Source organism: Coffea arabica, chromosome 2c (genome assembly GCF_036785885.1).
Source record: "Coffea arabica cultivar ET-39 chromosome 2c, Coffea Arabica ET-39 HiFi, whole genome shotgun sequence".
NCBI classification, from domain to species: domain Eukaryota; kingdom Viridiplantae; phylum Streptophyta; class Magnoliopsida; order Gentianales; family Rubiaceae; genus Coffea; species Coffea arabica.
Window position 1 is genome coordinate 65,179,675 of NC_092312.1, and position 13,859 is coordinate 65,193,533.

General features: G+C 33.1%; 1 protein-coding gene across 1 annotated transcript; it reads left to right on the forward strand.

Moving 5' to 3' along the window:
• Nucleotides 1–692: 692 nt before the first annotated feature.
• Nucleotides 693–13,832, forward strand: LOC140035739 (uncharacterized). Its single transcript, XM_072077098.1, has 2 exons — nt 693–1,326; nt 13,750–13,832. The coding sequence occupies exons 1-2, from the start codon at nt 693–695 to the stop codon at nt 13,830–13,832; spliced, it is 717 nt and encodes a 238-aa protein (XP_071933199.1).
• Nucleotides 13,833–13,859: the final 27 nt, after the last annotated feature.

The window sequence follows — 13,859 nt, forward strand, 5'->3', positions numbered from 1 at the left end:
AAGTTCCGAAATCGTGTCGTTGTACCTAGGGATGAGGAGTTAAAGAGGGAGATTTTGGAGGAATCACACTGTTCTAGGTATACGGTGCACCCAGGAAATAATAAGATGTACCGAGATCTTAAAAGTCTGTATTGGTGGGAGAAAATGAAGACGGAGATTGCCCAGTTTGTACAAAAATGTCTTACTTGCCAACAGGTAAAAACTGAGCATCAAAAGTCATCAGATCTGTTACAGCCTTTAGAGATCTCTGAATGGAAATGGGAGCACATAACGATGAATTTTGTGTCAGGATTGCCACGAACACAAAAGGGGCATGATGCAATTTGGGTAATAGTGGATCGATTAACTAAGACTGCACATTTCCTGCCAATAAATATGAAATATTTCTTGGAGAAACTTGCTAAACTTTATATGGATGAGGTGGTGAGACTACGTGGGTTCTAGTGAGCATTGTATCTGATAGAGGCCCTAGATTCGTATCCCGATTATGGCAGAAATTACAAGAGGCTCTAGGAACTAAATTGAGTTATAGCACAGCGTATCACCCGCAAACTAATGGACAATCTGAGAGAACTATTCAAACTCTTGAGGATATGCTGAGAGCCTGTATTGTGGACTTTGGAGGAAGTTGGAGTCAATACTTGACCTTGGTTGAATTTGCATATAACAATAGTTATCATTCCACTATTCAAATGGCCCCATATGAATCCTTATATGGACAACGATGTCGATCCCCAATCCATTGGGATGAAGTAGGGGAGAGAAAAATTATAGATTCGGCCACAATACCATGGGTTGAGGAAGCCTATGAAAAAGTAAAAGTGATCCGCCAGAGACTTCAAACAACCCAGAGCCGTCAGAAAAGTTATGCTGATCATAGGAGGAAGGATTTGGAGTTTGAGATAGGGGATAAAGTGTTCCTTCGGATCACCCCATTGAAGGGAAAGATTAGATCAGGAAAAGGGAAAAAGTTGCAACCACGATATATAGGACCTTTCAATGTATTTCAACGAATAGGAAATGTGGCTTATCGACTTGAGTTACCAGCTAGTTTGTCTAGGATCCATGACGTTTTCCATGTTTCTTTACTTAAGAAATACCATCCGGATCCGACTCACATTTTGCCACCCGAAAACGTTGAACTCGACGAGTCCTTAACCTATGAAGAACGACCTATTCAAATATTGGATCGAAAGGTGAAGGACCTGAGAAACAAGCAGATTCCTTTAGTAAAGATTCTATGGAAACATCACGAAGTGGAAGAAGCAACCTGGGAGCTAGAAAAAGACATGCAAGAAAGATATCTCGACTTGTTCACGACGAAAGGTATGAATTTCGAGATCGAAATTCTTTTAAGGGGGAGAGAGTGTGAGGACTCGCAAATTTCTTATATTTTTCCTCAAAAATGCCTTTTATTTGCAATTAATATTTATTCAAGGCCTCCTACCCAATCCTTCCACAATAAGTGTAAGTAAACCTAGAAAGTAGGGTTTCACTCTTCGGTTTCAAGATCGGAGCAAATTAGGATTTTCGCGATTTTTCTCGCCGGATGAATTTTCGGTACTGAACAAGAATCAAATTTTGTGATTAAAAGTGACTTTTAAGTGAGAAATAAAATATGATTAGGAGCAATGAGATAAGGTTGGTGAATAGGAAGTAAAAACCCTAGTACGTGTGTTTTTAAGAAAAACGGCGCGAACCGGCGGGTCCCGCGCACTACCGATTGAACGCACCACTTGACCACTACTTTCTTACCATACAAGTTCATTAATATTTGAGCAAAATATCTCCTAATTTCCAGCTAAGCTTGACCAAAATTAAAGGCTGAAAATACAAGAGAGAAAAAGAAAATTTTACTTGGTAAGGGATGTGACAAGTGTCACACCATTAGGGGTCATTGATCAAGACAATTGTCCAACCTTCTTATCCCCCAAATTACTCCATACTCCTTCATTTTTCTGCTGAAGAGCCGAGAGAGAGAGAGAGAGGGAAAGAACAAGAGAAAAACTTCTTTATTTCTTCTTGAATCTAGCAACCAAGGGAGGAAACAAAGAAAATAAACCGATTAAACTCACCTTTGAGTGTTTAGTTAGTGAAGTGTTGGTGCGATTTTGAAAGGGAAAGCTAGGGCTTCACTTGGTGAATACTAATCAAGGTAAGGATGATGATTTCTCTAATTCTTACTTTCAATCTTGTTTAAATTAGTTTAGTAACTCAAATTTGTGATGAATAACGGTTGTTAGCATGTCTTGGGTTGTTTTTCTTGTGGACATATGAGTTAGGGTTTGGGGGAATTGCTGCCAAACTTGATGTGTGATTAATATATGTTGTATATAAGATTATATAAGGGGCTTTGGTAGTGTTGGAAGTAAGAAATCAAGAAAGGTTGCATTGAAATCAACAAATTCCAGATTTCTGGAAAATTTCCCCTCTTTCTGGCCAGTTTTGTTGCTCCATGTTAGAGGCCGAATTGGCCTTAGGTTAAAACATGAAAGTTGTAGAGAATGGTATTTTATAGCTGCCTACAAACGTTCAGCTCAATCGAAGCAACACAGCTTGTGAAAAGATGAAAATACCCTTGCTGATCTGGGTCACTTTCCAAAGTTCCGCGTGGACAGTTTAGTCTTTTTGGTTGAGTTTATTCACTATAATCCATTCAGATTTAGTCATTTGTTAAAACATAAAAATTTTAGTGCCCTATCTTAGATTTGTAACTTCTCCAAGAACGTTTTAAACGGACCTCGGTAGACTGAGATATGGTCATTTGAGTGCAGTGCAGTTGATTAGCCGAATAGTTGAAACCAGGTTATGTGAGTTGGAAAATTGATCAGGTTACACTGAAAATTTGATTGAGTGCTCTTCATGAAAACTGTAGGCTTTTGTCTTATCTTCGAATTGGTATAAGTTACGCCTCAATCCGACAAGTGTAACTTCGGATGTAGCCGTTCCGCAAAAACCCGGCAAATCTGTCTTTTGCTGGATTGCCTTTCCGCATTTGTTATCACTTTGATTTTTGTTCTTATGTTGTGTTTGAGCCTATGGAATGGCTAATGAACTGAAATTATGTTATGGATGACGTTGGGCTGGATTGAGTAAGGATTAAAGCCTAAATGGCTGGAAATTAGGTAAACACAAAGGGCATGCTGCCCAAATTTACGTTCGAGAACTATAAAAATACATTTGCAACTTGGGTCGAGTTGAAATGAATAATACTTGAGCCATTTAGGATTTTGGCTCTCTTGAATCGAGGGTTATACATTAAAACCTAACCGAACTTGTACCCTTGAGGAAAAGACATAATGGCCAATGTAAACTTGTATTTCCTTGTACTTCCAACTCAAGTGTTATTTTCAAGTATATATGCTACAAAACCTTACGAATTTGAAAAGCGAGCAAGTGTTTCACGAATGTCTTCCAAATAAATTTCAATTAGTCAATTCTTAATGAACGGAACGTTTAAGTTTTGAATCCTACTCGTGTTTCAAAGTTCTCAAACTGAATTTTTATCGCAGATCTGGACTCCAAACCTAGAGTATAATTGAACGTGAATACTTGAAGCACTATATTTTGGTGAGTGCTTCCAAATATCCAATTGTACTTGATACATGTGTTCCTTACTTGACTTGTATGATTACATGAAAATGAATGATAGGGCAAGGGTGTACTTTATCGCACTTGCCCTAATATGACTTGTTCTTGCTATTGATTACACTTTACTTACTTCACATGTACTTGAGATATATCCTGCCTGGAATTCCAGAAACCCTGTGACTAGTTAATCGAGTCGAACCGACAAGGGCCTGGTCGATTAGATAACAAACCCTGGGTCACTAGTAATGTCAAGTGGAGTGCTATCTCCTTGACTAAATGGTATACTCTAGTATTACCACCCATGTTTCATGTGGCGTGCGGGCCCGGGAAAGGGGGTTGAACGGTGGATGGAGACGGGCGTGTAGTGGAGTTTTGTTTGGACTAATTATTACTTGAAAGTTGACGGAGGGTCAACTACCGATTGATCAAGCTGGAATGGAGTCGAGACTTGAATTACTGTATCCTTACATGTGAATGTGAACTCGATGTTGCTAGACTAGCTCAAATGCTATTTCTCGGATTTAACTTGTTTGCTCGCTGTTTCACTATTATTTTGCTATCACTTGGTTGCTGGCCAATTTGATATCTGGAACTTCACTGAGTTTTGGCTCACCCCGTTAGTTTTGTTTTCCTTACAGGGGTACGAGCGAGGCGTGAGACTTGAAAAGACTAGTATAGCCTTTTGTTTTTTATCTTTGACTTTTGGGCTTGTACTCGCGCTATTCCTCGAATAAAACATTTTGTACTTGGATTGTATACGTTTTGAACTAGTTTGGTATATTGAGACTTGGTACCTTGATTTGTATCAATGTAAATTATAAGCTTGAATTGTGGATGTTATTTATGGTTCATGGATGTGTGTACATGATTCGAGTTCCATAGTAAGTGAGTCCTGACGAGAATTGGGCAGGCGATCCGCCGAACCCTTTGGTACGCCTTAGGGGGAGGTGGGGTCGTCACACGAACACTCTCTAGCCAACCACATTTCGCCACATCAACAACACAAGTACCCCTTTGAGGCATGGCATTCCCTCTTTTATATATATGTTAATGAAAAAGTTCATAATAAAGACTAAGTTATCATTTCATCACATGAACATATTCACACATATCTAGATTCTAAAGTACATCCAAAGCCCATAGCACTAGTATCATCTAAGACAAGCAATGAGTAATGACAAGCAATAGACCCATAAACATACTCATAGCATCATCTTCATCGTTCCCACTATGCCTTCAATTTTGTTCATTTTTTAACAAATTACCTGTAGCACCTTATCATGGCTCATCACCAAATTACCTTCACATTTGTTCATCCTTGAACCAAAATCAGCCATGCCTTCCCAGCCAATTAAAGGACTAGTATCATCTAAGACAAGCAATGAGTAATGACAAGCAATAGACCCATAAACATACTCATAGCATCATCTTCATCGTTCCCACTATGCCTTCAATTTTGTTCATTTTTTAACAAATTACCTGTAGCACCTTATCATGGCTCATCACCAAATTACCTTCACATTTGTTCATCCTTGAACCAAAATCAGCCACGCCTTCCCAGCCAATTAAAGGACTTTGACAAGTATATTCACGGGTGGCTCTATATCTTCTCATCGGATTGCACCATGACCAGAACGAATAAGTTTCATTTTCGCAAACATAGTACAACATTCCTTTTGTCAGGTTTTCTAATTCCACGATCTTGATTTTTGCTTTGTTCCTGTAGTAGCATCTTTTCTAGTGATGTCTCAAATCCCTCGATCCTCCAGTATCAATGTTAGAGCTTGCCATTCCTCCTTTGCATATCATCTCAATCAACCTTCAAGCTATCAGGTCTGTTGCTCTCACGCTGCTAATAGATTCAAAGGCTTTGCCCTAGGTTCTTTTTTTTTTCAACAATAAAATTTGTATAACCTACTCTAGCATAACCTAGGGGGAAGGGGAGTCTAACCAACAGAGTTCCATCCGAGGAAACCATTTGAAAGTGGCAGCCACAATTAAGTAGCAAGTATATGGTAGGTTAAAAGGTTGAATATTTGACCTCCCACTCCCACCAAGACTTTAATGGTACCAATAGCCCAAGAGACTATTGGCGCTTTGCCCTAGATTCACATATCTAATTTAAGCTATAGTTTTGGGACACAAATGTGATATTCAGTTGTTATTGGTGTTTTTTCGACAAGTGGTGCGCTTCTAGCTCATGTGGGCAGCAATTGCCAACAACTCATGTGGATTCCGTCCATTTTCCACTCTAGTTTAAACTATATGGAGTTTATGTGAATATTTTTAAAATATAAGGGGGCTGCCTATTTTTTAGCAAAACTACAAGAGGATTTATTGTATTTTACCTAATATACAAATACATTGGCCAATTTTTTTTTCATTCTTTTGGCCCAAAAGAAACCTTGAAGAGACTTCTAAAGGATGGGATCAATATTCTGAGATTTTCACAATTTTTAGTTTCAACATCTTCAATTCTTTATGTTGGATCCTTAATCCAATGTTGGAGTTATATGTGAATAATGATGTGTTACAGACTGTCAAATAAGATTTAGTCCAACTAAAGTGATCAATTATGATTTAGATAATGTATTTAATTAGATGTGGACCTTTAATATGTAGAGACTTAAGGGTAATTTCTATTTCTACGATGGGATGAAATAAGAATTCAAAGGATAATAGGAAAGTTATCTATAAATAGGATTATGATTCCTAAGTCATACGTATTATTATTGTCGTATTTTTATTACTACTAAAACAGCTCTTCCCTGATATCCTATCGTCAGGAAAGATACCAGAGGGAAACAAAAGATATCTTTCAAGGGATTAGCGAATACATGTTAACTTGAAAGGCCACCCCAAGATCTCTGAGAATTCAAATACCAGTTAGTCAACATGAATTCAGGTATGCTTCCGCAATTTTACTATTAATTTTCTTAATAATTACGATAAAGATTTTAGATTTAATAGATGATGGTTTTCATCAAAGATAATATAAACAACCACATAACAAGTGGTATCAAAGTTAGATATGGTTGATTATTAAGGAATAATTTGGATTTAATAATTTGTGTTTTTTTTATATTTGTGAAGAATCAGCCAATTGTGTATGATTTCTGGGCCAATTGTTTAAAAATTTATATGCCTCATGAATTCATTGTGGATATATGCGTGAATTCAATTTGTGTTGGAACATGAATAGAAGCGGCACATGAATCAAGTAATTTAATTGTTTATGTTGTTGGTAAAGTCGCTTCGTTATTGTTTTTTTTTTGTTACAAGTGAATATGATTTGGTGGATTCTGCCGCACGATGCTTAAGTCATGATACAATTTTCATGTTCAGTGATTGTTTACATAAGTCAAGGTACGAATCCCAAATTATGTTCACTAATTGGCTGCACAAGTCATGTTGTCGGCTTTCATATTTCGGCTCTTAAGTTGGATTTTTTGGTCTGTTCTTTTTTTTTTATTTCTCTTTTCAAGAATAAACATGCATATATATATATATGTTAAGAAAATTAAGGTTTCTCTAATTTGAGTAAATCTTAATAAATTTAAAAGAGACATTTAAACCTTATAAAATCCAAAATGTTGGCCCATAGTCTTATAAGACATTTATTGATTTCAAGAAAATTTTGAGTTTGAATGATAAAATTGGATCAAGTTAGCAACATGAACTTTTAGTCTAATAAGTTTTGATCCATTTGATTGATTTGACCAGATTTGACTGGTTTGACTGAGTTGGCCACGTTGTGACCAGAGCTGACTTTGATCAAAATTTTTGTATAATTTGTATAATTTTAAATTTGAATATTGAAATGCTTATATATATTTTAGAATAAATTAATTGAAACAATATGCGACCAAAGTGACCTCTTTTATAAAAATTAATTTATTTTAGAATATAATTAGTTGGGTACTTGTAATTTTATGAATATTGATCGAATCAAAGGAAAGTTAATGTTTAACAAAATTACATGTGCACTTGTGGTATTAAATACGTGATAATTATTCAGATTTTTTTATGTGAATTAGAAATTGGCCCAAAGAAAATTTTAGTTTTTGACATATTATTTTTAGTGTTTATTACTGCACTAAGATATCACTTAGAAGTTAATTTTTTTTGTCCAAAAATAAAATATTAATGGAACATCGATATTTTGAGATAGGATTACCATTATTTGAATTTATTATTAATTTGTTGTATGTGATTTGGTTTTGGTTATTTTATATTTTTTGTTCAGTTGCGAATGACCTTATAAATATTACTATCAACATTAATAATATTCCTATATTGAATGACACAAATTTCAAGTTCTGGAAAGAAAATCTCTTAATAGTATTTGGAGTAATGGATCTCGACCTTGCGCTAAGGGATGATTCTCCTCCATCTCTTACAAATCAGAATACCTCTGATGAAAAGAGGGATGAGGAAAGGCGGGAGAGATTAAATCGTTTATATTTGATGATCATTAAAAAAGGATATTTCAGAAGCATTCAGAGAAACAATGTCAAAAGCGATAGCTACTGCTAAGGAGTTCTTTCAAAACATTAAAAAAAATTAGTCAAGAATGAAAAGGTTGAAATTAGTACGCTCTTGACACGTCTAGTTTCAATGAAATATAGTGATAAAGGTAATATCAGAAAGTACATTATGGAGATGTTTCATCTTGTTTTGAAATTAAATACACTTAAGTTTATACTCTCTAAAGAGTTATTAGTGCATTTGATTTTGATATCTCGTCCTACATAGTTTAGTCAATTTAAGATGAGTTACAATTGTCAAAATGAGACCTGATCTCTAGATGAACTCATCTGACACTGTGTAGAGGAAGAGAAAAAGTTGAAATAAGATCAAACAGAAAGTGTTCATTTGATTTCAACCACTAATAATAAAAGTAAGGGACATAAAATAAAGAAGGATAAAAAAACTGCAGATACGGCACCTCAAAAGAAACAACAGAAGAAATCTGTCGATTCGAGAAAGAATAGTTGTTTCTTCTGTGAAATTAAAGGGCATAAAAAGAAGTATTACACCAACAATCACGCGTGACGTACTAAGAAAGGTATGGTTCTTAATTTGATTTGTTCTAAAATTAATTTAACTTCACTACTTAGGCACATATAGTGATTAGATTTTGATACAACAACTCATATCAGTATATCTATTTAGGATTGCCTGAATTGTCGAAAGACCAATGATAATGAAAGATATATTTACGTAGATGATGACAAAACAGTTCAATTTGAAACAATAGGAGTTTTTAAATTAGTATTAAAAATAAAATTTTATTTGGATCTTAATGAAACATTTATTGTACCATCTTTTAGACGAAATTTGATTTCTATTTTTGTTTTGGGCAAATTTGATTATTTTTATTCATTTGAAAATAAAAAATTTAAATTATTTCATGATTCAAAATTAATTGGCTCTAATTCTTTAATACACTATGATAATCTATATTTAATTAAGACAATTATCTCATTTAATAAATCCCTACATTTGTGTACTAGAGGAGTAAAGAAAAAAAATTAACCAATGAGAATTCGACTCATTATGGCACAAGATATTATGTCACTTCTATAGACAGAGAATAAAAAAACTTGTGTCAATTGAAATTCTCAATCCCTTGAATTTTACAGATTTTGATGATTATATTAATTGTATAAAGGAGAAACAAACCAATAAAATGAGATTTGAAACCAATAGGTCATTAGATGTCATAGATCTTATACATACAGATATTTGTAGATTATTTCCTACATCTGTTTGGAATGGTCAATAATATTTTATAACGTTCATAAATAATTTTTTAAGATATAACTATATATATCTCATTTCTGAAAAAACACAGTCATTAAACATATTCAAAAATTTTAAAACTGAAATTGAGAATCAAATCAACAAAAGAATCAAAAGCGTTAGATTTGATCGTGGTTGTGAATATTTGACAGATATGACGGTTCAGGTGAATAACGTCCAGAGTCATTTGCTAAATACCTAAAGGAATGGTGTAGTTAAAAGATGAAATAAAATGCTTAAAAATATAGTTAGGAGTATGATATGTCATTCTATCTTACCAGAGTCACTCTGAAAAGAAGCATTTAAGATTGCAGCATATATCTTTAACAGAGTTTCATCTAAAGTAACTATCAAAATTCCTTATGAGTTTTGGATAGGTAAAAAGTTCAATTTAAAATATTTACATATTTAGAAATATCCAATTTAGGCAAGACCTTATAGATCAAATGAAAAGAAACTGGACTCAAGAATGATTGGTTGTAATTTTACTGGATACTCTAAAAGATTCAGAAGTTACAAGTTTTATGATCTCACGACTAAATCGATTTTTGAGATGAAAAATACTTGATTCTTTGAGGATATCGAATTTGGGGAAGAAACTACAGTAAGGAATCTTGTCTTTGAAGAGGAATATGTTAATATTTTCACAGATGTCATTGATCTTATTCAGGATCCTATTTATAATCTTGATCATGATATAATAAATCAAAATAATATCGAAGAATAAAATGTTATAGAAGAACAAACTCTACCTCTTTAAGAATCAATGCCATTAAGAAGATTCATTAAAGAAAGGAGAAGTGCAGCAACAGATAATGACATTATTTTTCTCCAAGAACACGAGGATGACACTGGATTGATTGAAGATGATCCAATCAACTTCCGTCAAACCATGAAAATTTTAAATTCTCAAAAGTGGATTGATGCCATAAATGAAGAGATTAAATTCATGAAAGACAATGATATTTGAGATCTTGTCCCATTGTCAAGAGGAGCAAAATCCATTAATTATAAATGGATATTTAAAATTAAAAGAGATTCAAAAGATAATATGAAAAGATACAAAACTCATCTTGTCGCTAAGGACTTTACATAAAAGGAAGGTATCGACTATAAAAAAACCTTCTCTCCGATTTCTTTGAAGAACTTTTTTAGAATTATCATGACATCAGTGACATATTTCAATTTTGAGTTATATCATATGGATGTAAAGACAGTATTTTTCAATGGTGACATTGATAAGATGATCTATGGATGCAAAAAATATCATTTGCAAATTTAAAAAATTCATTTATGAATTCAAGCAAGTATCTCGACAATAGTATTTCAAATTTCATCAACTAATCATCTTATTTGATTTTGTGATAAATTTAGTAAATGATTGTATATACTATAGATTCTGTGGAGTAAGTATATTTTCTGGTATTGTATATTAATGATATTTTACTTGTCACCAATGATATAAGCCTATTGCATGAGATCAAAAAATTTCTAACTAAAAATTTTGAGATGAAAGATTTTGGTGATATATCTTTTGTATTAGACATACAAATACACTGGGACATTTTCAGAGTATTTTAGAACTATCACAAAAGGGTTATATCAAAAAAAATTTTAAAAGATATAACATGTAAAAATACAAATCAGGTGACACTCTGTGGTTAAAGGAGATGAATTTAGATTTGACCAATGTTCTAAGAATGCTTTTGAGGAAAAGGAAATACAAAAAATTTTTTATGCATCAGCAGTAGAGAGTCTAATGTATGCTTAGATTTGTATGCGTCTGGATATTGCGTACACTATTGGGATGTTAGGTAGATATTTATGCAATTTTGAATTAGATCATTGGAAGACAATCAAACAGATCTGGCTGTATTTACAGAAAATAAAAGACTATATGCTCACGTATCGGAAGTCAGATAAATTCAACGTCATTGGGTATACTGATTTCGATTTTATTGGACATCAAAATAGTATGAAATTATTATCAGACTATATCTATTTGCTAACTGGAGGTACCATATCCTTAAAAAGGTCTAAACAGTCTCTTATAACCTTTTCTACTATGATTACAAAATTTATAATTTATTATGAGACATCTAATCATAGAATTTAGCTGCAAAATTTTGTTACAGGATTACGTGTAATGGATGGTATCGAAAGACCACTAAAATTATTTTGCGACAATAAGTCAGCAGTTCTATATTCTAATAACAAAGCTCGACAAAATCTAAACATATAGATATCAAGTTCCTGACTGTTAAAAAAAGAGAGTAAAGAGTGGACAATTGTCGATAGAGTATATCGAGACAAATTTTATGATTGCGGATCCGCTTATTAACAGATTGCCACAAAAAATGTTTCATCAACATATTGCTCATATGGGTGTCATGTTATTAAATGATATTTAGTTTTAGTGGGAGTTTGTCATTTTAAATGTTCTTACGATATTGTATTTTTGGTTATCAATGTTTAAGAATATTTTTATGCATAAATAAAATTTAAATTTATTTATACTCTAATTTTGGTATGGTTTGATCTCATGAAAGTTTAAAATGGACCAATTGAAAATAGACATGTTATGATTACACTACATGATATTTTCATGTTACACATCCAAATAATGATTCATGTCATTCAATTATATCAATATATGTGACCATTGAGGGGTTGAATTACGAATTGTAACAAAAATCGCTTTGATCCTATATTGGTGTAATTAATAGACCGAATTGGTTGTAGATACGTTTTGATTATGACAGTAAAATTGAGCTCATACAGTTAATTGTAAAACATAATTATAAGGTTATACATATAGTTCAAATGGGTTATGGTTAGATCTTTAATCCAATGTTGGACTTATATATGATTAATTATGTGTTGTAAACTGTCAAATAAAATTAAATCCAATTAAAGTGATCAATTATGATTTGGAGTTTAATGTATCTAATAGGATGTGGGTTTTTAACGTGTAGAGACTTAAAAGTAATTTCTATTTGTATGATGGGTTGAACTAAAAATCTAAAAGATAACAAGAAAGTTATCTATAAATAGGAGTATGAGCCCCAAATCTCACGTATTCTTATTATCGTATTTTTAGTACCACAAAAATAACTCTTTCCTGACATCCCATCATTTAAGATACCAAGATACCAGAGAGAAACAAAAGGCATCTCTCAAGGGATTAGCGAATACATATCGATTTAGAAAACCACCCCAAAATATCTGAAGATTCAATTACCAGTTAGTCAACATGAATACAGGTATGCTTTCGCAATTTTACTGTTAATTTATTTCTTAATAATTATCATAAAAATTTTGAGTTTAATAAGTGATGGTTTTCACCAAAAATTAACATAAACAACCACCTAACACTTTATACCTATCAATAATCATTTTGTGATCACTTAAAATGACTGTTGGTTAGTACCACAGTCGAATTCTTTGTAGTTTACTTAATATTATCAAAATTTTGCATGCATATCAATTACAATAAAAGATAATTTTGACTGCTCTACTTTTGTAGAGGTAAAATATTTAGGGTTTTAAAGAAATTATTAATTTCATTATGGCTTACCTTATTTAGCAATATTTCTATCCTTTGATTATAGCAAAACCTTTGTGAACCAACTAGAGGCGGAGAATATTCTTTTAGTATTCTAAGTCAATATTCTTGGCACCGCAATTGAGGTCAATAGACATACATCAACTTTAAAAGATGGCTGACTCTAAAAATGCTCCATTATCATTGGAAACCAATGTTTACTATTAAAGAAAAGAAGGATCATCTTAATTCCATATTAATGAGAATTGACTTATCATAAAATTCCCTATTTCTAAAAGCTTGTTTCAAACTTTCAAATATGAAGTAAATTCCAAGTTGCCACTTCTTTTGATATTGATTTTTTTTTAAGTCAATCGTCAATTCTAGTCCTACTCCTATTCTAACCTATACTAGGAATGAATTCAATTGGATCAAAGCAAGCTAGAGAGAGGAGATACCTCTAGACTAGAGGATTGCACAGCTGCACTCTTATTGAAGTGATGTTATTATAATAGGCTAACAGTGCTTTGATACATCTATTCTTAGCAAATTGTATTCTAGCCACCCTGCCTATTAAGGAGCATCTAGAGATCGAAGAGAATTATTAGCAACTCTTCTCAAGTTTGCTAATTAATAATATCATCTGTCTGAGTGTTTCCAAAATCAAGTTAAAAGAGTTGGCTTACGCTTAATAAGGAAGACTTAGAAAATGAGCAAAAATAGTTAATCAGAAAACCTTGAATTTCCTCAATTTATCTTAATGATCAGGATCCTGTAAGTTATATTGGCGAGGCTAATTTTGACTGCAGGTTGCATATCTGCTTCTGGTTCGTTAGAAAGAGAACTTGTTCAACCACCCCCTTTCACTGTGGAAGTTGGGTGGATCATGTGAAGCGCTCTGATTTGCATGTTATGCTTC